The sequence below is a fragment of the Crocuta crocuta genome, unplaced genomic scaffold (assembly GCF_008692635.1).
Source record: "Crocuta crocuta isolate KB4526 unplaced genomic scaffold, BGI_CrCroc_1.0 scaffold415, whole genome shotgun sequence".
Taxonomy (NCBI): Eukaryota; Metazoa; Chordata; class Mammalia; order Carnivora; family Hyaenidae; genus Crocuta; species Crocuta crocuta.
In genome coordinates, this window is record NW_027531525.1 from 1417450 (window position 1) to 1445405 (window position 27956).

A 27956-nucleotide genomic window follows, 5' to 3' on the forward strand; every position below is an offset into this window, starting at 1 on the left:
CTCCTAGAAATAAATAAAACATTTAAAAATAAAATAAAATAAAATAAAAAAATAAACATTTAAGAAATACAAAGAGACTTTGACAGTAATCTACAAAAGGGAGGGCAAGGAAGGGGGCTTAGGTTGAATACTTAAGTTTAATTAGTCTATTCACTGGAGTACTGGTGGCCATTAAAAGCCAATTTTGAAGACTGTTTAGTGTGATGGAAATTAAAGATGAAACATTACAGGGGGAAAAGAATCTGTGTCTCCCTCTGCCCCTCGCCTGCTCACATTCTGTTTCTCTCTCTCTCAAAAGTAAATAAACAGTAAAAAAAAAAAAAGAAAGGGAAATAGAATATTTTATGTTCCTGAGAGATATTAGTCTATAGTGTTTTCTTTTCTGTCTTTAAAAAAAAATTGTTGGGCCACCTGGTGACTCAGTCAGTTGAGTGTCTGACTCTTGATTTTGGCTCAGGTTATGATCCCAGGGTCATAGGATCGAGCCCTGTGTCAGGCTCCACATGAAGCCTGCTTGAGATTCTCTCTCTCCTTCTCTCCCTCCCCCCCACCACCATTCCCTTTCCCCTGCTCACATTAACACTCTCTGCCTCTCTCAAACTGAATAAAACAAAGAAACAAAAAATAATAAAATGGTCTTCAAAAATAAAAATAATAAAATGGTCTTTGTCTGATCTTGGTACCAGAATAAGAATAGCTTCATGAAATGAATTGGAAGGTGTTTTCTGGTTGAGATTAGGGGCGCCTGAGTGGCTCAGTCGGTTGAGCATCCAACTCTTGATTCTGGCTCAGGTCGTGATCTCACAGTTCAGGGGATTGAGCCTCATGTCAGGCTATGTGCTGGTGGCATGGGGTTTGCTTGGGATTCTCTATCTCTCTCTCTCTCTCTCTCTCTGCCCCTCTCACTCTTGTACATGCTTGCATGCACGCTCTCTCTCTCTAAATAAATACATTTTTTAATAAAAAAGTCTTTTTTAATCTGAAAAGAGATTATGTGGAATTAGTGCTAATTTTTTAAACATTTGGTAGAATTCTCTAGTGGAAGCACCTGGGCCTGGATAGTTCTCTTTTAGAGAGATTTAAAATGATGAATTTAATTTCCTTAAAGTTATAAGGCCACTCCTGTTACCTGTTTTATATCAGGTAATTTGTGGTAGTTTGAGGAATTGGCCCATTTTGTCTAAATTGTCAAATTTTTGTTCATAGAGTTGTTCATAGTTTTACCTTAATGCTTTTGAAATCATGGTAAAGGTTTATCAATTTCAACAATCTTTTCAAAGAACCATCTCTTCATTTCATTGATTTTTCTCTACTTTTCTGTGTTAAATTTTGTTCATCTCTTTATTAATTCCTTCCTCCTGCCCACTTTGGATTTAACTAGTTCTTTTTCTTCTAAAAGTGAGAAGCCTAAATTGTTGGTCTGAGACTTTCTTCTTTCTAATGTATGCATTTCTTAAAAATTTTTTTACACTTATTTATTTTTGAGAGACAGAGTGGGACAGAGCGTGAGCAGGGGAGGATCAGAGAGAAAGGGAGACACAGAATCCAAAACAGGCTCCAGGCTCTGAGCTGTCAGCACAGAGCCCAACGTGGGGCTCGAACCCACGAACCATGAGATCATGACCCGAGCTGAAGTCGGACGCTTAACCAAATGAGCCACCCAGGTGCCTCTGAATAAACTTTTAAATAAATAAATAAATAAATAAATAAATTAAAAAAATTTCCCTTGAAGGATGCCTAGGTGGCTCAGTTGATTGAGCTCAGGTTTATGGGCTCAAGCTGGCGTTGGGATCTGTTTGGACAGCTCAGAGCCTGGAGCCTGCTTTGGATTCTTTGTCTCTCTCCTGCTTGCGCTCTGTTTTTCTCTCTCTCAAAAAAAAAAAAAAAATAAAACATTAAAAAAATAAAAAATAAAGTAAAAATAAAATTTCCCTTGAGATGTCCTTTTTGACCTAAGAATTATTTCAGAGTATGTTGTTTAGTTTCCTAGTGTTTAGCAATTTTCCTTTTATCTTTCTGTTATTTCTGTCTTTTTAAAAATTTGTTTTATTTAGTTTTGAGAGAGAGAGAGCACATGTGCAAACGGGAGGGGCAGAGAGAGGGGGGAACAGAAGATCTGAAGCGGGCTCTGCGCTGACAGCAGTGAGCCAAATGGGAGGCTCAAACTCACGAACCATCAGATCATGACCTGAGCTGAAGTCAGATGCTCAACCACCTGAGGCACCCAGGTGCCCCTCTTTCTATTACTTCTAGTTTGATTCCATTGTGGTCACACAACATGCTCGGAATGATTTCAGTTCTTTCAAGTTTGTTGGTTTGTTTTATGGCTCGAATTATTGTCTATCTTTATGTTCTATAGGTACATGCAAAGAATGTATACTCTGCTATTGAGGGGGTGTTCCATAATTCTTGATTACATCCTGTTGGATTTTTGTCTAGTTTTATTAATTGCTCAGAGATAGGTGTTGAAAAGGTCTCCAAGTATAGTTGTAGATTTGTTTTAAAAATTTTTTTAAATAAAAATGGAAGGGGGGAATGCCTGGGTAGCTCAGTCAGTTGAGTGTCTGACTCTTGATTTCAGCTCAGGTCATGATCCCAGGGTGGGATCAAGCCCCATATTGGGCTCCGTACTGAGAATGGAGCCTGCTTAGGATTCTCTCTCTCTCTCTCTCTCTCTCTCTCTCTCACACACTCTCTCTGCCCCTCTCCTCTGCTCTTGTGCACGCTCTCCCTCTCTTTCTCAAATAATAAAATTAAAAAAATATATTTAATTGTGGATTTCTCCTTTCAGTTCTTCGGGGTTTTTTTTTAAATAAGATTTTATTTTTAAGTAATCTCTACATCTAATGTGGGGCTCAGACTCACAACCCCGAGATCAAAAGTTGCACACTCTTCCGACTGAGCCAACCAGGCACTCTCAGTTCTTTAGTTTTTGCGCCACATATTTTGCAGCTTTGTTGTTTGGTGCATATCCATTTGGGGTTGCTATGCCTTCTTTGTGGATTGACCCTTTTACATTATACAATGGCCCTCTCTGTCTCTGGTAATTCTCTTTGCTCTGAAGTTTACTTTATCTGATATTAATATAACCACTCTTGCTTTCCTTTAAATAATGTTTGTATGATACATCTTTTCCCATCCTTTTACTTTTAACTTGCCTGTATAATTATGTTTAAATATGTTTCTTGTAGACAGCATGTATTGATTCATGGATTTATTTTTATTTTTATTTTAAAATGTTTTATTTATTTCTGAGAGAGAGAGAGAGAGAGAGGGAGAGAGAGAGAGACAGCATGAGCAGGGCAGGGTCAGAGAGAGAGGAAGACACAGAATCAGAAGCAGGCTCCAGGCTCTGAACTAGCTGCCTGCACAGAGCCCAAAGCGGGGCTCAAACCCACGAACCGTGGGATCATGACCTGAGCCGAAGTCGGACACTTAACCAACTGAGCCACCCAGGCGCCCCCCCCTTTTTTTTTAATTTTTTTGAGAAATAGAGAAAGAATGAAAATCTTAAGCAGGCTCCATGCCCTGCCCAGAGCCTGATGTGGGACTCTATTCCACAAACCTGGGATCATGACCTAAACCAAAATCAAAGAGTCAAGACGCTCAACTGACTGAGCCACCCAGGCTCCCCTGATTCATGCTCTTTAATCAACTCTGTCAATCTCTGTTTTTTATTTGGTATATTTAGATTACTTACATTTAGTGCAATTATTTCTATGGTAAGTCTGCCATTTTATTTTTTGTTTTTGTTCTCTATTTTTCATTAATCTGTTTTGTTTTTCTCTGCCTTCCTGTGGGAGGAACCTTTTTAGGATTCCATTTTGATTCGTTTGTTTTTTTGAATGTTATCTCTTTGTATAGATTTTTAGTGATTGCTCTAGGTGTTACATTTGTATAAATATAACTTATCACAGTCTACCAGTGTTGTCATTTCACTAGTTTGAATGAAGTATAGATACCTTACCTTCCTTTACATCCATTTATCCTCTCCCATTTATAATATAATTAAATGTTTCTGGGGCACCTGGTGGCTCAGTCAGTTAAGTGTCTGACTTTGGCTCAGGTCATGAGCTCATAGTTATTGAGTTTGGGCCCCCATGTTGGGCTCTGCTCTAACAGCACAGAGCCTGGAGCCTGCTTCAGATTCTGTGTTTCCCTCTTTCTTTGCCACTCCCCCACTTGTGCATGTGGTGTCTCTTTCTCTCTCTCAAAAATAAATACATAAATGAAGTATTTCTCAGGCAGTTTTCTGATTTTAGTTTCAACCATCAAATGTAATTTAGATAACCCAAGAATAGAGGGAAAGCCTGTTGTATTTATCGATATTTTCCATGTTGTGGTTTTTTTTAATCTTTTTGTTTTTAAAGTTTATTTATTTATTTTGAGAGAGAGAGAGAAAGAGTGAACGAGCAGGGGAGGGGCAGAGAGATAATCCCAAACAGGCTCCATGCTGTCAGAGCAGAGCTCAACATGGGGCTCAGTCTCACAAGTCATGAGATCCTGACCTGAGCTAAGATCATTATTTGAGCTAAGATCAAGAGTCAGATGCTTAACTGACTGAGCCACCTAGGAATTTCTGTCCATGTTTTTTCTATCTTTCTAATGTTCTAAGGTTCCCTTTGTAGTGTTTCCTTTCTTTTTAAAGATCTTTTACAGCCTTTTTAATGTAGTTATATTGGTGAGAAAGTCTTAGTTTTTCTTTACAGGAGAACATCTTGATTTCCTCCCTCATTCCTGAAGGAGAATTTCTTTTGGTCATAGAATTCTTGATTAAGAGGGTTTTTTCAGCACTTGAAAATATTGTGCCATTTCCTCCTGGCCTTCCTAGCTTCTGATGAAAATCTGCTGTTTAATCACACTGCTTCCCCCATATAGATAAGGTGTCATTTCTCCCTGATTTGGAAAGATTTTCCTCTTTGTTTTTAGTTATCAGACATTTAATTATATGTTTTGGCATGATTTGGGGGTTTATCCTGTTTGGGATTTGCTCCTTGAATCTGTGGGTTTATGTCTTTTGTAACATTTGGAAAGTTTTCAGACATTATTTCTTTGAGTACTTTTGCAAGTTTCCCACTTTCTCCCGTCTGTCTGGGGTTCTGATGACATATATGGATGAGATGATCCCTCATGACTCCGATCTAGCCTGGGTGTCCCAGCTCTTCCGATTAGAATGCCTGGGTCCCTACAATAAACTAGACTTGATGACCTTCATTGGCTGATAACTCCTTTGTTTTGGCTGAGGGATGCCCCAGCGTTTCCCAGCTGCCTCCAGGTACAAGAAGATGTGGCTTTAACCAAAGTGCATGTCTGTGTCCTAGGGAAAAGCGTTGGCAGCTGCTCTGGCTATTATGAAATCCTTTCCTCTTCTTTCTTGCGTAATGTTCTCTTGACCCAGATGTCACATGGAGCACAAGTACGCATTCAGAAAATGCCTGCCCGTATAGAGGGCTGTGGCACCACCCCCATCCTCATGGAATGGAGGTCACTAAGAGGCAAGTGCCGTAGGAGGCCCCATGATGCCAAGGGAGCTCAAGGAGGGGAGGGGATGTTTCCCACAGTATGTAGGGAAGTGTCATGAAAAATGTGGCCTTTGAATGTGAACTTCTGAGGGCCCTGCAGATGCCCAATGGGAGGAAAGGACATTTAAGGCAGAGGAAATGGTGCAAAGTTGCTGAGGTGGGAAAGCCTGGGAGGTATTGGATGGGGGACAGTGAGGAGCAGTGACAGATGTGGGTTGACCCAGACTCTGGAGGGTCTGAATGCCCCCACTGAGGATCTGGCTTATATTTGGTAGGAATTAAGTGTTTTTGTAAAACCAGCTACCTTGCCAGGGTTAGGAAGGATGAAGGGCCGTGTGGGCGTGTCTTCCACCTGTCCTAAATTTGGGTTCATTCCAAGAAGTGGGAGGAGGCTAATATTTGAGTCCCTCTCTTTTATGTGGCAGAGGCCTCCACACCCTTTCTATTTATCTTCAATGGAAACCGCCTGTGTCTGCATGGTAGTGTCGCCATTTTACAGGGCGATCATTGAGAGTTAAGTATCTGGTCACAGAAACTGTTTTTTTTTTCCTTGTTTAGGAAGGACTGTTCCCTGCCCAGAGAATCTTCCCCAAACTCCCTGGGTGGGGCACATTCTTCCTTCCTCCTTCCCTTCTATCAGACATTTGGAATATTAGGAGGGTTCCTTAAAACCTGTTAAGGGTAAGGTGGCATTTATACTCAAGGTCACGTTTATCCAACCTCCCATCCTTGCCTGGGGGGAGCATGTACTCCCTTCTCATGCTCTTATGGGATCAAAGCTAGAAGGAGCCTTAGAGATACTTAGTACAGCCCATGATTTTTCTGGTACAAGCCAGGGGCCCAGTGTAGCTAAAGCTTGTGTCCAGCTCTACACCTGATACAGGTTATAGGCAGGGTTTGGTGCTCTCTGCCTCGGTGACCTTCTCTCAATGTTGTTATCTCTCCAGATCTCCAGCCCCCACTTTTCCTTTTACCATATGATTTCTCCCTCAATGTGTTCTATTTTCTCCACTCTGTGTGTGTGTTTGTGTCTGTCTGTCTGTGTATGTATGTGTCTGTGTGTTTCACAGCATATTTCTTATTTTTTTAATTAAAAAAACTTTTTAATGTTTATTTTTGAGAGCGAGAGAGACAGAGCATGAGCGGGAGAGGGGCAGAGAGAAGGGGAGACACAGAATCCAAAGCAGGCTCCAGGCTCTGAGCTGTCAGCACAGAGCCTGATGCAGGGCTCAGACCCATGAACTGTGAGATCATGGCCTGAGCCAAAGTCGAATGCTCAACTGACTGAACCACCCAGGCGCCCCTCACAGTGTATTTTTTAAACCTTTTTTGAGTTAGGAAAGAAAATGTGCTTCTTCCTTCAAAATTAGGCTCATCTATATGTAAGTACCTATTGCCTTGCCTTCTTTCATTTGGGTAATTTCTGTAGGCCTTATGGAAGCAGGGGTTTGGATTCAGGTACCGGCCTGTGGTTTGGTTCAGGAAGGATGTCCTAACCTCGTGAAGTGCATCAGTAACTGCTGGTTGCCTGTCAGGTGCAGGCACCCTGGACCGGTTATGGGGGCATCCAGGGATGCCCTCTTCAAGGCTGGGGAAGGGGAATCCATGCAATGTGCCTGCTGTGATGTGGGGACCAGGGCAGCCAGCCTCTCTGGAGCTACACAGAGCAGCCTGCTGTGTGGCCGCTGGTGTGCAGAGCACTGTCAGCGGATCCAGAGACCTGCCACGCAGGAGCGACAGGCATTAGGCAAGCCACTGTCCCCTCTTCAGACGTCAGCTCTCCTTGGTTGTTAAATGATGGTCACAAGGCCCACTGTAAAGGCAAGGGGTGACTGTCGCTGTAATTGTCATTATCAGGGAAGCGCGGACATTCTCAGGCTGACTCTGCAGAGTGAACTGACAGGAGACGAACTTGAACACATAGCCCAGCAGGTATCGAGGTTTCTGCGGGGGCGAGGCCCCTTCCCCTCAGCCAGCTGCCCCTTCTTGCTGCTGACTCCTCGTGCCGGTGCTTTCTGGGGCCGTCCCTGCCGCTGCCCAGGGCCACACACACCTGGCCTCAGCCTGTGCACTGCTTTGGAGGTGGGGAGGCCCCACTAAAAGGAAAACTAACCTGCAGTTTCTGCTAATCTCCCATCCAGTGTTGCTGCTGTGTGGCTTCTGGTAGAGGTTGACATGAATTTTTGGAGGGAAAATCAAACTAACCCTTTACATCTCTCGAGGAGCACGTGCTCTGCAGTGGTCAAGGGACAGAAGTTCTGGGCTTGTCATGATTTCTGAGCCATCCCCTCCCCCCCCCCCCCCCCCCNCTGGCCGCTCAACCAGTCATTCGTTGGCGTCAGAACTGGTGGAGTCCAATGATGGACACGAGGAGATCATCAAGGTAAGCTTAGCTCGCCTCCGCCCGCCCTCCCTCCTCTCTCTCTCCTTCCAAGCACGGGAGAGGCAGACGCTCACCTGGCCACAGGGAGATTGTGGTTTGACTTGGAAGAACCCGACCTGTGATGCTAGTTCCTGCCCGTTCCCTGGAGAGAGGAAGACCACAGTCTGTCGTGACTTTGGTGCAGGTAGACGGATGCGATGCCCTTTCTAGGTGCCCTGTCCCACTAGCAACATTAGCTGCTCGAGGTTGTGGAGTCGGGTGGGAGGTGTGTTTATGGAGCTTTTTTTTTTTTTAAATAGAAGAATGCTCGTTATTTCCTTTTTTAAAAACAGCTCTTTGAGGGGTGCCTGGGTGGCTCAGTCAGTTAAGCGCCCGACTCCTGATTTCACCTTAGGCAGTGATCTCATGGTTTGTGAGATTGAGCCTTGCGTCAGGCTCAATCAATTGTGTTTTAAGAGTTTATATGTAGGTATAACGGATGAATGTGACCACACTTTCTCTGTGGTGTTATTTTTACTATATTTAAATTTTTTTTTTAAATTTTTTAATGTTTATTTATTTTTGAGACAGAGTGTAAGCAGGGGAGGGGTAGAGTGAGAGGGGGACTGAATTGGGCTCTGTGCTGACGGTAGCTAGCCTCATGCGGGGCCGAACTCATAATCATGAACTGAGCTGAAGTCAGATGCTCAACCGACTGAGCCACCCAGGTGCTCCTATATTTCAATTTTAAAATACCAGTAAATAGTCCAAAAGAATTAACTCTTCTTTTTAAAAAATTTTTTAATGTTTATTTTTGAGAGAGAGCATGAGCGGGGAAGGGGCAGAGAGAGAGGGAGATGCAGAATTTGAAGCAGGCTCCAGTCCCTGAGCTGTCAGCACAGAGCCCCACACGGGGCTTGAACCCATGAACAGAGAGATCATGACCTGAGCCAAAGTCAGACGCTTAATCCACTGAGCCACCCAGGTGCCCCTGTTAAATTTATTTCTAAGTGTTTTTCTTTCTGTTGCTATTGTAATTAGAATTAAAAAAATTTTTTTAAATATTTATTTATTTTGAGAGAGAGAGACAGAGTGTGCGTGGGGGAGGGGCAGAGAGAGAGGGAGACACAGAATCCAAAGCATGCTCCAGGCTTTGAGCTGACAGTTCAGAACTCACACGGCTCAAACTCACAAACTACGAGATCATGACCTGAGCCAAAGTCAGACACTTAACTGACTGAGCAACGCAGGCACCCTTAGAATTTTTTTCAAATTTCATTTGGGGTTGTTCATTGGTAGTGTATAGAAATACAACTGTTATTTGTGTATTGATCTTGTAACCTACAACCTTGCTACAACCTCTAATAATTTTTTAGTGGCTTCCTTGGGGTATTTCTGTATACGTGATTACTTCTGCAAACAGAGATCGTTTTTTCCTTTCTTTTCAATCCAGATGCCTTTAATTACTTTCTGTTTCTTACTCAAAGTCATTGCATTGCCCTTAAAGAAAGCAAACCTAGGGGTGCCTGGGTGGCTCAGTCAGTTGAGCATTCAACTTCGGCTCAGGTCATGATCTCATGGTTCGTGGGTTCGAGCCCCGCGTCAGGCTCTGTGCTGACAGCTAGCTCAGAGCCTGGAGCCTGTTTCAGATTCTGTATTTCCCCCTCTCTCTGACTCTCCCCTGCTCATGCTGTCTCTCTCTCTCTCAGAAATAAATAAAACATTAAAAAAGAATTAAAAAAAAAAAGAAAGCAAAAGTACCCTACTATTCTATCAATGTAATCATTGTTGTTAATACTTTATTGTGTATCCTCTCAGACATTTTCCTACACTTACGTATTTTTTCAAAAATTAAATTGTATTATGTACCCTCTATTCTACAGTTCTTTTGCCCCCCCCCTTTAATGTTGGTTTATAAATCTTCCATGTCCATGAGTGTAAATGTCTGGTACTCTCAGGACTGCGTAGTATTCTGTTAGAGATGTACCATAATTTTTGGAAGCCATCCCTCATTTTTGGTCATTATGCCTGTTTCCATTTTTGCAGTCATAAACAATATTTTGCTGAACATCTTTTACTAAATTATGTGTTTTACAATACGGGTAATGTTTTTAAGCTTTTTTTTAAAGTTTGAGAGAGAGCGCGATTGTTCACGTGTGAGCACACGTGCAGATGTGAGCGGAAGGAAGGGCAGGGAGAGAGGGAGAGAGAGGACTCCAGGGGGACCCCCATGCTGTCAGGAAGAAGCCCGATGTGGGGCTTGCCTTCATGACCGTGAGATCCTGACCTGAGCCGGCGGTTAACCGACTGAGCCACCCAGGTGCCCGAATAAATACATTCTTGATTGTAAAAGATTCAAGTATGTATAGAGAAAAATGTGTAAATCCCTTGTTAACAACCCCCTGTGCATGACTGTTGCCCCCCTGTGCATGAATTTACGTGTATATGTGAGTGCTTATGTCAGTTTGGCTAAATTTATTTCATTAAGAGAAATTTCCAGAAGTAGGTTCGATAGATCAGAGAGGAAGCAGAGTTCTAAGCCTTCTGATCTGAATCCTCGAAGTGCCACCCAGAAGGCAGTGGCGTTTTACCACCCCACCAGCAGCAGACCGAGCCTGCCTATGTGGAGTGGACGTAATGGGTTTCCTAACTCGGTGGTGGTGTTCTTCCTGCTGCAGGTGTACCTGAAGGGGAGGACCGCAGATAAGATGATCCACGAGAAGAGTATCAACCAGCTGAAGAGCGAGGTGCAGTACATCCAGGAGGTGGGCACCTCCCCCTCGGCGGGAAGCTCCGATCGTTTGGCTCCCTTCTTTGGTGGGGCCTGGTCCTCTCCCATCTGCTCCCTTCACACCCGAGGTGCCACCAAACCCTCCTGAGTCCTATACCATCTCTGACCCTCCCATGACTCAACCAATCCATTCATCAGCAAATACTTATCACCTACTATGTGCCCCCTGTATGCTCTGTACCCAGGCACCCTGTATAACCACAGTCTCGTTCCCCCACCTCTTCCCAACCCTCACGCTGGCTGCTGCTGCTCCTGGCACTTGTCACCGTGTGATACATCACACGTTTCCCTTGGTGGCCTTTGGCATCGTGTGTCTCTGCAGCAAGCGTGTCAGCTCTGGCAGGGCAGGGCTTTTCCTGCACGTAGTGGGGGCTGTGCCACAGGAGCAAGGGTCAGCGATGGGCACAGACCTGGGCGAGTGGGATGCTCTCTTTCCTTGCTGAGGCGCTAAGGTTCCCGCCTCCCCTTCCAGGCCCGGAACTGCCTGCAGAGGCTGCGGGAAGACATAAGCAGCAAGCTTGACAGACGTCCAGGGGACCCCGTCCACGGACAGGAGATACAGGTGATAGCCAGTGGTCCTTGCCCAGCAGGCTGTTCTGGGCAGTCCCCTCGCCGGTCACGCGGCGGCGGCCGAGTCTCCCAGCAGGGCCAGGAAAGGAGAGCAAGGCAGTGCTGGCTTCTCGGAGTGCTCGCGACCGCATGAGGGCTCGTCAGCAGCTGGGCACCGGCGTCCACACATGCCAGCCCACGTGCAAGGTGCCTTTGTCCCCAACACTGTGCACAAAGTGGAATTTATGCAAGTTCAACTATTGTTATGGCAAAACCTCTTCTCTGGAAGGATTCTGCGATCAGTTTGTTTTAATTTTTTTTAACATTCATTTATTTTTGAGAGAGAGAGAGACAGAGCATGAGCGGGGGCGGGGGGGGGCAGAGAGAGAGGGAGACACAGAATCCAAAGCAGGCTCCAGGGTCAAGCTGTCAGCACAGAGCCCGACGTGTGGCTCGAACCCACGAACCGTGAGATCATGACCTGAGCCTAAGTCAGACTCCCAACCGACGGAGCCACCCAGGCGCTCGCCTGTGATCAGTATTTTTGCAGTGCCTTGTAGAGCAGACAGTTAGCTATAAATCCAAACTTCTCCCAAGCTGGCCGTGTGTAATTGGGGTGATGCCCGTGCTGGGAATTGGAAGCTCTCAGTCCTGGTCTGTTATTTGTGTAAGTAGCCATCTTCACCCTGGCATCGGGAGCTCCTGGAGTTGAGGGTTCCCCCCACCCTTGTGTCAGGGTCCCCACACACAGCATGGGGTCTGGGATGCAGAAGGTCATCAGGAAATGTCACACTGAACCTACTGGAAAGCACCTGAAATGGATGGATAAACCTGGGATCCTGCTTTCAGCTTTTCTAAAATTGGAGGCTGGAAGTGTCCTCAGGACAGATCCGTCTCTTCCATTTCACCTTTGTCCTCCTTTAGATTCAGAGTCCTGACTCCTTCACTTGCATTTGGTTGGAGTGGGGGGGGGGGTTTCTCCCACAGCCCCCACCTTCATCCCCGCCCCCTCCCGAGGGAAACAACGACCAGTTAGTGGCAGCAGCGTCTCTGTCCCTCTTTGGCATGAGCGTGCGCTAGGCTTGTGTGGTGAGTCTCCTTGATTCAGTTTGCTGTGGCTGAAGGTGGGAACCCCCCGCCCCCCCCACGGCCCGAGCTTGCCTCCGGCTATTGGGAGGCGCCTGGTCAGGTGGGTCAGAACCCAAGGTGCTCGGAGCCTGGCCCAAGCCTCCAGGGCCCTGTTTGCACAGCCAGCAGCCGCGTGATGCATCATTGGGCTTCGGGTTGGAAAGAAGGGCAGCAAATGCCACGTCGCCTGTTGCTTGATGCTTTGTCAGACCTTGTCAGGATCCCCACGGAGGCCGGGAGACTCCGTGTGGGTGGCAGGCACTGCCTGAATCTCTTGGGCCTGCAGGGGCCGGCCTGCACGCACTCCTGTCAGCCGCAAGCTGTCAGCCTGAGGCTCCCTTCATCCCCCCTCCGCGGCCACACAGGCCTCTCAACGCCTCTCCTCTCCACTTCCCACAGAGCACTTGAAGTCGCGTTTCCCTTCCTGCCTTCCTTTTCTCCTGCCTGCCTTCTCTTCTTTCTCTTCCATCACCTCTTCCTTCTCTTCTTCCTTCTTTCTCTACCCCGCCTCTTTTTTCCAAAGGTTGGAGATCTTAGGAAATTGATGTTTCAAAGTTGGTTGTTTGGGCTGTTTGTGCTACCGATTTTATTTTTCTTTGAACAGGTGGTGCTGGAAAAGCCAAACGGATTAAATCCAAGCCCCACGGGCCTGTACAGCAGCCCACCCGAGGTGAGTAAGGGGGTAACTGGGAAACAGCGGCCACTGCGTCTTGGCCACGAGGCAGGCTGTTGTCCTCCCTGATGCCTTAATTAGTGTTCTTTCTGTCGTACTAAATAGAGGAGTACTGGAAACACACAAATCAATTTCTTCCTAGGGGCGCCTGGGTGGCTCAGTCAGTTGAGCGTCCGACTTTGGCTCAGGTCATGATCTCATGGTTCGTGGGTTCGAGCCCCACGTCGGGCTCTGTGCTGACAACTCAGAGCCTGAAGCCTGTTTCGGATTCTGTGTCTCCCTCTCTCTCTGACCCTCCCCTACTCGTGCTCTGTCTCTCTCTGTCTCAAAAATAAATAAACTATAAAAAAACATTTCTTCCTTCTCCAATCCTCCGTCAGAGGATCCCTGTTAACAGGTTGAAGTGGATGGATTCTTTTAGAGCAGTACTCTTAGCCTTCACTGCTGATTGAAATGGGCTTGCAAGCTTTTTTTTTTTATTTGTTTTTATTAAGTTTATTTATTTATTCTGAGAGAGAGAGAACAAGTGGAGGAGGGGCAGAGAGAGGGATTGGGATGGGATCCAAAGCTGGCTCCACGCTGTCAGCACAGAGCCCAACACGGGGCTCAAACTCATAAACCATAAGATCATGACCTAAGCCAAAGTTGGATGCCTAACCGACTGAGCCAGCAGGGCACCCCGGCCTTGGGAGTTTTAAAGGAGACAAGGCTGGTACCCGCCCTAGAGATTGTAATTTAATTGACCCGATATGTGGGCTGGTCATCAGGACTTTGGAAATCTCTTCAGGGGGCAGCTGGCTGGTTCAGTGGGTAGAGCAGGTGACTTTTCATCTCAGAGTTGTGAGTTCGAGCCCCACATTGGGTATGGAAAGTACTTAACAACAACAACAATAAAAACCCTTCAAGTGATTCTAATATTTAGCCAAAGCTGAGTGCCAATGTTCTAGTGTATTTTTTTCTTGTTTTTTTTAAAGATTTTATATTTTCTACGTAATGTCTTAAAATCCAGGATACATTATCATCTCTGATCTCATAAAGGCCCCTCATGTTTTGTTTTGGTTTTCTTTGCCTCTCCCCTCCCCAACTCTAATATATTCGGTGTATGATTTCAATAATCCTGTAAGTGTGTCTTCAGTTTTCATAATGGATTTGTGCTATACTTTATCTTTTCCCTTTTAGGCCAACACCGTGTTCCTTGGGTCTATCCACATTGTGTTTAAATCTATTGGGCTTCTAACTTCTACTAGTTTTAATAACTGCCTTTTTTATCTTCATACCACACCGTGAACATTTTCCATGTCGTTAAATAGTCTTCTAAGAGCGGCATCTGAAATAAACACATAGTAGTGATGTTGCCAGGAGCCTTTGAAATCTCTCTCCCCTGCCCAGCAGCTCAGGGACAGACAGGGTTGTTGACTGGATAACTTGATGGCTAGGCTTTGGCGTGTTGTGATGCTAGCTGCTCACGTTAGAGGTGCAGTTTGGATCTTTTCCCTTCTCCTGAATCACCATACTTGGCAGATATGCTCTGGCACTGGGTCATAATAACACCTGGGACTGTTTGTTCAACTCCTTCTTCTCATAAGCTCTCAGCCCAGCGGATATTGTCGTATTTTTGAGGCAGCCTGTAAGGCCGGGCGTGGTCCTGGTGAGGAGTCTTCTCCTGCTGCACAGAGAAATGAAGGCCCCCCCCCGGACTCAGTGATAGCACAGCCCCTGGGACCCTGTCACCCCTCCCAGCTGAGAGCTCCATGCCTGGGTTTACAGGGGCTGGGACGCTGTCACCCCCTCCCAGCTGAGAGCTCCGTGCCTGGGTTTACAGGTGTCTCTACCTCCCACTGTGTGAGGCAGGCAGAGTTTTCCTGGCGCCTGTGCAGCAGAGGTGGGGGCAAGACCCCACATGCCAGCTCAGCGCCAGCCACCAGCCCACAACTGGGTGTGTCCGGGGAGAGACTCAGTGGCAGCCGTTTCCCACTTGGAATGGGATTCTGGGCTCACTGGGCATTCTTGCTCTAAACCTGCGCTCTCGTCAGTGACCTGTATGTGCTAATCTCCGAGCCAGATGCAGAGAAGAGCAAAAGAGGTGCCTTTGGGAAGTGCCCCTCGTGATGGGTGTGGTGCAGTCCCTGCCTGGGGTGCTGTAGTCTAAAGGGGGCGGAGGTCCCTACTTTGAGAGCTCTGGTCTGCTGGAAGCAGGCCATGCATGTGAGGATTCCTGTTAATCAGTTGATACATGCATCGAAAGTACTGAGTGTGTCTAAAATCGTCAGATGATTTGAGGCTACTTGAGTTCCTTAGGACATGGAGAGAGCATTTTTGTGTGATCAACTCCCAACCCCCCAGGTGGCTAAGACTGACTCTCCTTTGAGTGAGTGATAGGAGGCTAGTCTGTGCCCCAGTATGTGCCGTGGGGACCTTCTCTTACACAGACACGGTGGCTCACCTTGTCTTCCCCATTGTGACTGCAGGTAGACCCCTGTGTGAATGAAGATGTGGAGAGCCTGAGGAAGACTGTGCAGGACCTGCTTGTCAAGCTGCAGGAGGCTGAGCGGCGACACCAGTCAGACCGTGTGGCTTTTGAGGTGAGATTTGGGGTTTGGGGAGAAGGTGCCCCAAGGGTTGGGCTGCTAGATACAAGTGCCGGTGACTTAGCCAGGGCCTTATGTGTTTCTGGCTGGGTGCCGTCCATGGGAAAGGCGAGGCTTTGAGGCCTGGTCACTCCCCTGTCTGTTTTTCCCATCCCTGGACATTCATGGTGTTTGCTCTTCTAGGCTGGGCACTGGTTTTCTGTTGAAGTTGGGTGGTGGAGTTGGTCTGGGGTAACAGGAAACTCAGTCGTTTCTCTAAGGACCACAGTAAGAATTCCTGGGCCCCAGGCACCATGCGGGCAAGGACTGTTGTGGTCAAGGTCACACTGCATCCTCATGTCCAGTGTAAGGTGGTGGGTACTTAAGTGTGGACTGGATGAGGGGCGCCTGGGTGGCTCAGTCGGTTGGGCGTCCAACTTCAGCTCAGGTCATGATCTTGCGGTCTGTGGGTTCGGGCCCCGTGTTGGGCTGTGCGCTGACAGCTCAGAGCCTGGAGCCTGCTTCGGATTCTGTACCTCCCTCTCTCTTTGCCCCTCCCCTGCTGTGTGCTTGCTCACTCTCTCAAAAAAATAGAAAGTAAATAAATAAATAAATAAATAAATAAATAAATCAATCAAAGTGTGTGAGGTCTTCCATACTTTCCAGAAAATTCTTTGAGTATAAAATGAGGTACAGTGGGCAAACACTAGGCTTCTGTGTAAGATTAACCAACTGTTATTATCTGCTCTTGTTCATCTACATGTAAAGTATTTCTATATCATAAATATGTAATGATAGGATNAATCAATCAATCAATCAATCAATCAATCAATCAAAGTGTGTGAGGTCTTCCATACTTTCCAGAAAATTCTTTGAGTATAAAATGAGGTACAGTGGGCAAACACTAGGCTTCTGTGTAAGATTAACCAACTGTTATTATCTGCTCTTGTTCATCTACATGTAAAGTATTTCTATATCATAAATATGTAATGATAGGATTATGCCCTGCCCAGGCCTGCCAGGAGCCGGTGGTGGGAGGAAGGCCAGCCTGAACGCTTCTCTTTCATGGGACTAAGAGAATTTTTGAGAGAGATATTGAGAGGGAGGAGGAAGGCACAGGGGATGATCAATTGCCTTTAGAGACGATCAGTTATTTGAGCCATTAGTTTAACCTCCCTAAGTATCGGTTCCAACTTTTGTAAAAAGGGGGCAGTGGAGATGTCTCACCGGTGTGGTGTGTGGATTGAGCGCGGTAAGATACATAAGTATATTTGTTACTCCGAAGGGTTTTAGAAATGTAAGATCCCCTGTATTTTTCTCAGTGATCAATTTAGGATGTGGGTTTTCTATCCTAAATGGTCGGGACCCCAGGGACGTGCTGAGGTTAGTTTGGTCCCAGAACCAAGTGGCAGTGCGGTAGAGGAGTTCACGGCATCCATTTCAGATTCCACACTTTGGATGATTTGTTGGATGACGTACTGGTTTGGCAGCCAGTTGTTCCCTACCCTCTGGGTGCATAGCAGGAGGGAGGGGGCATCGAGGCTGTAGCACCCACCAGACTATGGATTTTGGAAAGAAATTTCTACACTGAGAGCCATTGTGAAGTACTTGTTGGTCGTGACCATACGTGGAACGGTCTGTTAGCTCTGGGTTTCAAAGCTTGAACGGAAAAGTGTCCTGAGTAAAAGCCCGAGGCCAGAAAGTGCCAACAGCTGCAGCCCCCTGCCCACGGTTTCTTAGAAGGGGGATGCCCTTGGTCCGTAGCACCTGCTGCAGGGGAGGTGCTCCTTGGGTCGTTCCCACCACTGGGTAGGTTGGCTCTGTTTTGTGACTATCACCACGCCCAGCGTCCTGGGTTCTCTCCCAAGGTTTTTTACCCATGTTTGCCCTTTCTCCTCCACCCCCTTCCTCCGTCCCCATCCTGCCCTAGGTCACACTCAGCCAGTACCAGAGAGAAGCAGAACAGAGACAAGTGGCCCTTCAGAGAGCGGAGGACAGAGCACAGCAAAAGGAGGCGGATGTTGGAGAGCTGCAGAAACGCTTGCTCGGCATGCAGGAGGTGACCCACGGGAGTCCTCTCCTGGGCTGGGCATAGGGGCCGCTCCCGGGATTGATGGCTGCGGGCGCGCTCTGCTTTTCTGACCAACTGGCTCCAGAAAAGCACACTTCATGGTTTCCTCAGCAAGTACCTTCAAGAACCTTTCAGCCTTTAAGGAGCAAGACTCAGCCCCAGCTGACGAGAGTTGAACCCATTTCCATTTCAGTGGGCTTCTGTACAGCTGCCCTTTATGGGCTTTTGAAGACTGTTGTTAAGGAGCCATGGGGCCTGGTGTACTGGGGACCAGCGGCCACAGCCGGTGGGTGGGCCCAGCTGACAGAGGCCACAGGCTCCCCGTCCGGGCAGCTGGGTGGGGCTGGGAAGTTTCCGTGCGCAGAGGGAGGGAAGGGTTCTCCTGACGGGAGGGCACCCCATCAAACCAGCTTGGCCTGCTGCTCCTTGGAAACTGTCCAGGCCCGGCGGGTGCTGAGCCCGAGCCCTCGGGCCCCTCTCGCCCAAACACAGAAACCGCTGCCGTGAACTCAGCCTACATTTTCTTCCCTCGGCCCATCCAGGAGCACCAAGCCTTACTGGTGAAGCTGAGGGAAGGGGAGACGGCCTTGGAGGAGCTTCAGATCAAGAGCACTGACTGCCAAACAGAACGAGAAAAGTAAGGGCCCGAGTTCACCGCGAAGTGGGGGTGCAGGCGGCGGAGGGTGGGCCTCAGCCAGAGCCGCAGCCAGAGCCAGGGAGGAAACTGGAGCTGACGTCAGGCCTTCCCGCTGTGAGTCATGGTGCGGCTGCTCAGGGTAGGGCCCCACCCAGGGCGCTGCTGCCGGGGAGCCTGCCACCTCTGGGGAGCTCCTTTTCCGTAGAGTCAGAACCAAAGAACATGCTTTCATGGTGTCCGAGCCAAGGGCGAGTGAGAGCTGGTCTGGTGCCTGCTGCGCCCCGTGGCGCCTTATTCCACTGGTTCTCTCCCTGGATGTGGACTTGGGGTCACTGCCCCACGGCTCCCTCCCCCCAGGACAGGGATGAGGGGACGTTATTGGAGGGAAAAGTCAAAAAACTTCCTCACTCAGCATTCCATTGAGAAACACAGCGAGCAGCCTCCTGAATTGGCTGAGCATTCTGTCACTTGAGGCCGCTCACGCCAAAATCCACCCATGAGCAGTGGCCTGTTGGGGTCTCTGGGGTCCTTCTACTCCCAAGTTAGAGGGTTTTCCAGATTCCCTCTGATCACAAATCCGAGGCCCCAGGCCAGTGAAACAGGACAGAGCGCAGACTGGGTCGTTCTGGACCTTCAAGAATTGGAAAACTCTGGATGTTGCTGGCAGTTAAGATCTCAAAGTTAGTGCCAGCACATCGGGTCTGTTCTCCATGGTACGAGTTGGATCCTCATAAGTCCAACAGCCATCACAGGGACGCCTACTCAGGAACCCCAGGTCTGTGAAAACAGGACCCTCGCCTCCTTGGGCCCCTCCACCAGCTAGGGGCGTCTCCTCTCCTCCGGAGTAAGCTCTAGGGTAACTAGTCTAGGCGTGGGAAGTGCAGATGCTTTGTGGTCGCCTCCTTTTGTGCTCGACTTCATAGAATTGCTCTCAGTGACTCCGTGCTCCATCTTTTCTCCGTGATGCTTGTGGCAGGCAGCGGAGAGGAAGCAGCCAGGAAAAAAAAGACCCAGATAATCCAAAACGGAGGTTTGGGAACGGCAGCGATAGCTATGCATCGTAAAGGCTGATTTTGTCGACAGAAGGAGCCTGAGAAACAGGGCCGGAGGGCTGATGTGGACTCTTCGATTGTTCGAGGGAGGACATTGGGGGAGGCTCGGAGTGTATGGTACCCATCCCCTCAGAGGTCTGAACTCCTAGACACCCTGCCCAGCTGCCTGACCCCTGGCATCTTGGGCCGGTTTGGAAGAGGTGGAGGAAATAGCGCTGCCTGGGAATCAGGGACTTGGGAACACACTTACTTCTGTGAAGGGGCTTTTAGGACCCTTAAATCTTATCTCTCTCTTGACCTCAAGCCCTTTCCAACAGCTTGATGGCATTAGGTATCACATTCCCGGCTCCCACCTGAATCTTTCCAGGAACAAGGGGCTCATCACACACGAGGCAGCGCACTTTCTGGCACTTCCATGCTGAGAAAGTCCGTTCTGTGTTAGCGTGAGGACTGCTTCCTCGCGGGTCTAGTTGTGCCGTCTGGAGCTTTCCTGTGTAACTTCCCCTTGCTGAGCCTGGTAGCTGATCTCTTGTGGTGCTTCTGCTGTGCTGTTCCATGCTGTCCCAGCATCTCCTCCTCCGGGCAGACCACTGGGGAGTCGGGCAGCAGGGGTCCGGTTCACGTAAGCGCTCAGGCCTACGGTGCTTCCTGTGACTGGGTAGAGAAAAAGCATCCTCTCCCTTTGCCTCAGCTTCTGGTCTTGATGCCTAGGGCGGCTCACCTGGAAAAGGAGGTGGCTGGGTTGCGGGAGAAGATCCATCACTTGGACGACATGCTGAAGAGCCAGCAGCGGAAAGTCCGGCAGATGATAGAGCAGGTGAGCAGGGCCAGCTGCCCCCGGAAAGTCACCACGTCGAGCCCAGCCCTCACTCCTGTCCATGCTTTTGCCGCTCACTTTCCCAGGGAGCTTGGCCTCTGTTCCCAAAGCTCCTATAAAACGTTCACGGCTGCCGACCACTAGGTCTGGGCGATTGGGATTCGCTCTTCTCACATCATTCCCCTCGTTCTTGGCCATTTGCCTTCTGCTTTCCAATGGGGAAAAAAGAAGAGGCTTGTCTCTCTTATGCTTTGAAGAGAGCTGGTAAATAAAAAGTAAGGTCACGGTATACTCACTTATCTGTGTGTGGCTTCTCCACCTTTGTACCTCGCGGCAGATTTCCTGCCTTCCTCTACCTCAGTTTTAGGGTAGCAGAGTCCAGGACATGCCATTTTTTGCAGAACTGTTTGAGGACTTAAAACCCCCTAACTGGGTGGACATAATTGTTGCATGTCAGCTCTATGAGGGCCGGGGTTTTCCTGGCTAGTCCATTACTCTTTCCCAGTGTCTAAAACAGAGCCTGTCACGTGGTAAGCCCTCAGAAAAAATGTTTTTAAGCAGGCTTCACGCCCAGTGCGGAGCCCAACACAGGGCTTGAACTCACAGCCCTGAGATCAAGACCTGAGCTGAGATCAAGAGTCAGACGCTTAACCGACTGAGCCACCTAGGTGCCCCGAAATATAACTTGAATGAATAAATAATTTGTATTTGCCAACATCAAACGGAATGGGTTTTGAGTCCTTTATGATTTTGGATCATCAAAATGATGTTCTTCTCACTCCCCCCACACACACCTGGGGTAATCAAGAGCTCAATATTGACTGAAATGAGGCTTTTATAGAAAAGCAGGCAGCACCTGGATGGCTCAGTTGGTTAAGCGTCCGACTTCAGCTCGGGTCATGGTCTTTGCAGTTCGCAAGTTCTAGCCCCACATCGAGCTCTCTGCTATTGGTTCCGAGCCCATTTCAGATTCTCTATTCCTCTCCCTCTTTGCCCCTCCCCTGCTTCTGCTCTCTCTCTCTCAAAAATAAACATTAAAAATAAAAAGAAAGCAAGCTAAGCAAGTCATGGGAGGGTTGCAAAAGTCGGCCTTGCGTCTGCTGGCTCACCTAGCAGGGCGAAGTTCGATGCATATGCACGGAGTCATTTCAAAATGAGCCCTGTTGTCCCCCCATCTTTGCAGCTCCAGAATTCAAAAGCTGTGGTCCAGTCAAAGGACAACACCATCCAGGAGCTCAAGGAGAAAATTGCCTACCTGGAGGCAGAGGTACGTGCCCTGAGCAGCCCTGGGAAGGGGGCAGGCCCTTGGAGACAGGACTGCACCGAGGGAGGGATCCCAGGGGTCTTCCTCCTGTCTGGCTGCCGCTCGGACGTGCATATTGGAAGACTGCTGGCGTTCAGTTCCGCCGAGTCCAGTGCAAACCTGTGCCTCCTCCAGAGGGACACGTCAGCACGGCGTGAGCCCCGTGCCCAAGGCCGAGCAGAGGGGCTGCCAGCAGAGCTGGACCATGAAGGAGGTGGCCTCCGTAGGGGGGGTCCTCTCCGTGCCTAGGGTGACGGCCTTGATCAGCTCCCAAGTTCTGCATCTAATTTCCACCCTTCCACCGACCCCCAAAAACTGCTTTCCAGGCACCGTGTGAAGACCTGTGTGTGCAGTGGGGGAGATAGAAAGAAACGGGAGGCTGGGTTGTTTCTCTCCAGAATTTGCACTTTAGATTTAGAGATAAAATATGTTTTAAAAAAAGAAAACAAAAGACCTTATAGCATAAGGAATATAGTCCATGTTACGGGGACGGCCTTGTGTGACACCCAGGATGGAACACATAGGGCTGGGAAATCTCTGTGGTTTACACCTAAAACTAAGGTGGCCTGTGTGTCAGCTATACTTCATTAGGGGAAAAATGAAGACCTAAGGATATCTTATATAAAAGCATATGGACCAAGGCAGGTGACTATCTCAGTGGACTACAAGAGACTGTGTACAGGAAGCGTGTGGAGGGGACAGCAGGGGACCGTCAGTGCAGCACACAGTCCCCATGGGAGGAGGCAGGACTGGGACCTGCAGGCGATCCGGGCGGTGAAGGTGGGGGCGGGGAGGGTACGTGTGGTCGGGCCACGGCGACAGTGCAAATAGGTGGAGAGACCAGAATGATCTAGTTAGACGTCACACGTGCAAGCCCAAAAATGGCCAAGTCTGACCCCGCAACTTGTATTTCAGAATCTAGAGATGCATGACCGGATGGAGCACCTGATCGAAAAGCAGGTCAGTCATGGCAACTTCAGCACCCAGACCTGGGCCAAGACGGAGAGCCCGGGCAGGTGAGTGAGTGCTCACGGGGCTGGGGGGAAGCAAGGACAGTACTGTGGGAAGGAAGCCTCTAGGGCCGAGGCCAAGGCGAGGCTCTTGTAAATCTGTCTTGGGCTCTCAGGCTCTAACCTGACCCGTTCTCCGCCGGAGCCACCTTCCATCCAGATCAGAGGAGAGCCTGATAGCACAGCCCCAAGGAGGTCCATGAATGGCCTCTAGAGGCGTACGGACCCCTGAAACTGTTTGTCAAGGTCATGAGTATGTAGTAAGTACTTATTTCCAGGGAGAGGGACTTTGTTTCCAGGAGATTCACAAAAAGATCGCAGACTTTGGAAAAAACAAGACTCACAGCTACACCCACTCCTCAGCCGTTAGAGTGCTCCCTGTTTTCTCCTCACCCCTGCCCCAAGCAGCCGTACACTCCCCCTCTTCTCTCTTGGATGTCGCTGACAGTTACCATTTCAAAGCATGAGAAGCAAGACATCAGCCAGCCCTGAAGTGTGGAACCCCAGGGGCGAACGTGGGGGGTGGCTGTGTGCAGGATGGGTGACAGGGGGCGCCCAGTGTCTCCTACTGTCTTTCAGCGTGAGGATATCCAAACCCCCCAGCCCCAACAAGCCCAGGCCTCTCATCCGACTGGTTGAGACATGAGTGGAAGGAGCCCGACGCTGCCGTCGCTGCTGCCTCTCACCTGCGGAGAAGCCCACCTGCCCCGTAGGCCGTCAGCCCCAACCTTGACTTCCTGACTGACCCCTGGCTGCACTTGAGGCTTGGGGCCGGTTCAGGTGTCCCTCCGTTTCTAGACTCTGACCCCTGGACGCTGGGCGGACAGAGGATGAGCGCCTCTGCGGGACCCTGCAGCTCCTTTGGAGGACGCTCTCCTGCTGGCGAGAGCCAGGGCAGTGTCCTTATCCCTGTAGTTAGTACGTCTCTGTAGCAGGACCTCCCTACTCTTGTGGACTGGGGGGCAGCTGGCCCCGGAGTCCGGGCCCTTATTGGCCCAGAGGAGGCGACCAGAGTTGCCTCAGTGCTCGAAGCCGGAGGCCCCGGTGTCCACCGTGCCTGGAGGATGTCCTGGGGGACTCCGTTCCCTGTGCGAACATGGCTCCGTTCTTAGCCACACACTGGTGGCTCCTCTCCTCAGCCCCTGCTGGCCCGGGCCTCCTACAGACGGACACAGGCGGCCCATCATGGCCAGGGCAGAGCCCGCGAACCTCGTCTTCCCAAGAGGAGGAAATGTACCTTCCTGGAATGGCTTTTGGTGGAAAGATTCTGTAGGGCTGCAGAGAGCTACAAGTGACTTCTGTCCGCGGGGAAGACTCCAGCAGGGCTTAGGGCTTTCGCCGAGGATGCAGCGCAAGGGAGACCTCCGTCTTCTGGACTCAAGAGCCTAAAAACTGTTTTCACTGGGTTATAGCCATCTCAGCGAAACTCTCATTGTATTTATTTTGCTAAGTTATTGGTGTTTTTCCCTCTACATCTCACGATTGATTTAATACCAGAGGTTTACAGCCTTCTCTTGCGGTGTTCGGATTTGTTCCACACGGGAAAATGTGTTCCCCTGACCTTGTTAATTTCAGAATGCCATCTTTTCCTCTTTTTTCTTCTACCCACTTCTTTCCCTCCTTCCTCCAGACGGATCCAACCTCAGAAAGGCAAGCGTGTTTGCCCTGAGGTGTTGGGGTCTTCATGTCCTTTGGGAGAAAGGATGATCGGAACTCTTGTGGGGAGGGATTGAACTCTTCCCCTAAACTGTCTGCACCCTCTACTCCACAATTGGTCCATTTGCCTGGCCCTGAAAGACCCTAACACTCACCACATTTTCCTCACAAAGGGGATAAGCCTCAGGACATAGTCCCATAGGGCACAGAAACATGAAAGGTAACCACAAACCAAGTCTTTAGGTTTGACCTGGCTCCAGCCCAGAAGCCTGACCTCCCGTGTGTTTCTGCGCATCAGGACCGGGCCGGTGCACCGGCACCATCCACGGGTTGTTTGCTCACTCTCCTCGGTCATAAAACCAGGGGGTCAGACCAGATGGACGTCATGGGCCCTTCCAGTTCTGACGTTTTCTTCCCAGGCGGCATATGGGTTGTGTGGTGGATTTAATAAAATATGTTCTGTGTCTCTTGGAGCTGCTGGTCTGTTCCCCCTCCCCCCAACGCTTTTCTGGGAGGGTGAAAGAACATGATTTTAGTGCCCGTTAAGGAGGGGCACCCTGCTGTCCACATCCGGAAGGTGTGGTGTAGGCGGTCCAAACACTGAAGGACTTTGGGGCAGTCAGAGGAGTTAGAACGTCCCTCTTAAGCCGCTCAGCTTCACAGTCTGGGTCCTCATCGTAGGAGGTGGCCCTTAACTTTGGCCCTGCCTGGGGTGGTGGCCTCGCGGGGCCCCCTGGGCTTGGCCGGTGTGTGTCCTCCTTGACTGGAGAAGAGCTGATCACAGGCAGAGGCCCTGACACTACTCGGAGATTCGCCAGCCGCCACCGGAGGGAGGGAAGCAAGCCCAGGTCTGTTGCAGAAATGACAGGCACGCTGGAAGTGCTGACGGCAGCTGTCTGAGGGCTTCTGGCTTGCTCTGGGCTCTCTCTGGTTCAATTAGTCCAGGGGTCTTTTTTTTTTTTTCTCTTTATGCTAAGAATGCAGTTGAGTGTAGAACCCCCTGGGGCAGAGCTGAATTTACATGAATCTTTTCTGGACCGAAACAACTGGAAATGCAGCCCCCTCAGTCCCCACTTCTAGCTTCTCTTTCTCCTTCAATGGAAAGAATGGAAAGTTTTCTCTTGAGATGTGCCTTCGCCTTTCTGCTCGTCAGCTAATCCACACCCCAGGTTTCCGAGTACATTGGAAGCCTTCCGTCCCAGACCTAGGGTGGCCTACTGGCAGCCCCGGGCTCTCGCCTGCCTTTGGCAGCTTCACTCGGCAGGGGTGTACGTAGACTGCCTGTTCACACACCGAGGAGGGTGGACGCGGGGTGGGGCTGCTCTCAGGCGCCGAGACTTGCAAGGCTGGAAGGCAGGGGTGAGTGTGCCGCCTGCCACACAGGAAAGGGAGGCTCTCGGCCCAGGCCCCGCGGGCTTGGTGGGGTGAGCAGAGACTTGGGCTGGAGATGATGAAGTGGGCCTGGGGACTAGAACTGGGGCTCTAAGAGTCCTTGGACAGCAACATGCCCCTGCCGTGTGTTGGCCATGGTCTAAGCGGTATCATCTCGGGGGGGAGGGGGTTGTTCCAAAGCCTAATAAGGAGGGTCCACAGGAAGAGCAAGTAGTGGAGGGAACTATTTCTATCTTAGCGACCTTTTCACTGGAGCGCAGGGACTGCAGGAGAAGACAGAGCCCCGAGCCTGCTGACTCCTGTTCTGCCGCTTGTAAGCCAGCTCTCTGCTGCTCCAGTGTCTCCAGGAGGCAGGATGGAGTCGGCCTGCCTGGGACCTTTGCCACGAAGGCCTGTGTCTTTGAGCTGGTGCTAAGCGCTGCCCGGACACGCAGCCGTCGGCACCAGCTTCCTGCCTGAACCTGGGAGCCCTCCCCACCTCCTGAACAAGGGCCCCTGCTCCCGCCTCCCTCCATGTGCCGCCTCTGCAAACAGAGGAGTCTGAGAGGCATGCGGCATTTCCACCAGGAGATGCATGGCAACTCTAGTTAGAGGTGGTTTTTTTTAAGTTTTTATTTATTTATTTTTAGTGCTTATTTACTTCTGAGAAAGAGTATGTGTGAGCCGGGGAGGGGCAGAGAGAAAGAGAGACACAGAATCCGAAGCAGCTGTCAGCACAGAGCCCGACGTGGGGCTCGAACTCACAAACCATGAAATCATGACCTGGGCCCAAGTCAGATGATCTACCAACTGAGCCACCCAGGCGCCCCAGTTAGTTACAGTTTTTATTGAAATTCCAGTTAGTGAACAGTGTAATATTAGTTTCAGGTGTACAATAGTAATTCAACACTTCCCTACAAAACCCGGAACTCATCATAAGGAGTGCTCTCCTTAATCCCCATCTGCTATTTCCCCCATCCCCCTGCCCACAGCAATTTTAATAAGTAAGTTTCTTTTTTTCTTTTTTCTTTTTTTTATTAAGTTTACTTTTAAAATTTATTTCAGAATCCCAAGCAGGCTCCGCGATGTCAAAGCAGAGCCCATTGTGGGGCTCAAACTCAGGAACCTTGAGATCGTTGACCTGGGCCGAAATGAAGAGTCAGACAGTTAAATGGTAAGCCACCCAGGCACCCCTAAAACTAAATTTCTAAAGCCCAAAGTTGATTTGCACACTTTCATCTCTCTTTAAAAGACTCTTTTGGGGTACCTGGGTAGCTCAGTCGGTTAAGCGTCTGACTTCAGCTCAAGTCACGATCTCATGGTTCTGTGCTCACAGCTCGGAGCCTGGAGCCTGCCTCAGATCTGTGTCCCTCTCTCTCTCCTCCCGCCCNCATTAAAATTTTTTTTTCAAAAGAATCTTTCACTACGAAACGGTCTAAGATTTACCCTGGAAAGATGCTCTGCTATGATATGGCTGAAAGCAACTTAATTTGACTGAAGAGGGTGATGTCCCCTGGGGTACCAAAGCAGCTTTCCCTCTTTAATGAACCCTTCGATATGTGTTGCTGCTTTATGTGGGGCTCCTAATAATCCCCTGGGCTCCCTCATTCCTCTGAGCCAAGCCCTGCTTGTTCAGGCTCTGACCCAACAGCAGATGTTAGCCTAGGGCCCTTGGCCTCTTTTCCATGCTTCGATTTAGCACTCTCGTTTTACAAGGAGAAACTGTGTCCTATCTTTTCCGCCCCAGTTCTAAGCACCATGGCCTTGAAACTCAAAGTTGGAGACCTAAATACTCTCCAGACCCCCTTCCTCCGGGCTGCGGACAAAGGACATGTGTTTTACAGGTGACTCATCTCTAGCTCCCCGCGCTCTGCAGGTTGGCGGCGAGAACTCTAAAACGGGTCTGGCCTTTCTTCTGGAATCTGTCTTCCCCGGGAGCCTTCTGGGACATGGGGCTGAGGCTAGACGGTGACAGGATAATTAATTTCCTGACAAGGTGTTGGTTGCCAGATCGTAGACCGCAGGACCTCAGGCAGCTGAGGCATGAGAAGTCATTCATGCTCACCCCTTAATCCACCCAGTCGGTGGTGCCTACACGCCTCGGCCTTTCCTCCCTCTCAGTATTCTGGGCACTGTGTCTGCAGGAGTTTGGGGACCCTTAGACCTGTTTTATGTCCCTCTGTGTTTATGTGAGTTGGCCTATGTAAAACATACTATTGTGGGGGTGGAGGGGATTGGAGAATACCGCTGTTTGGGAAAAACTCTGTTCTCCATCTGTTTCTGCTGTGCTGCTCACACAGGGCACCTCACTTCTGATTCAGCTGCTGGTCACCAGGAGCGTGAGGTTTTCCTTGCGCCACGCCATGGAGGGTGGCAGCTGGGTGTCCCACGCCACCTCCCTGGGGACAGTGTCAGAGCCCTCCAGGGAAGGGCTCCATCCACCAGCC

At 49.4% G+C, this 27956-nt stretch overlaps 1 protein-coding gene across 1 annotated transcript in view; it reads left to right on the forward strand.

Annotated features, from left to right (window-relative positions):
- TUFT1 (tuftelin 1) overlaps positions 1–24611 on the forward strand; it is a 39180-nt gene extending 14569 nt beyond the window's left edge. Inside the window, exons 2-13 of the mRNA XM_077772607.1 lie at positions 7380–7454; positions 7762–7905; positions 10563–10649; positions 11148–11237; positions 12957–13022; positions 15494–15607; positions 17523–17651; positions 18206–18300; positions 20064–20169; positions 21353–21436; positions 22388–22488; positions 23062–24611. Of these exons, the coding sequence (XP_077628733.1) occupies positions 7380–7454; positions 7762–7905; positions 10563–10649; positions 11148–11237; positions 12957–13022; positions 15494–15607; positions 17523–17651; positions 18206–18300; positions 20064–20169; positions 21353–21436; positions 22388–22488; positions 23062–23128 (1158 nt within the window). The 3' untranslated portion in view covers positions 23129–24611. The remainder of the gene's footprint in view (positions 1–7379; positions 7455–7761; positions 7906–10562; positions 10650–11147; positions 11238–12956; positions 13023–15493; positions 15608–17522; positions 17652–18205; positions 18301–20063; positions 20170–21352; positions 21437–22387; positions 22489–23061) is intronic.
- Positions 24612–27956: the final 3345 nt, after the last annotated feature.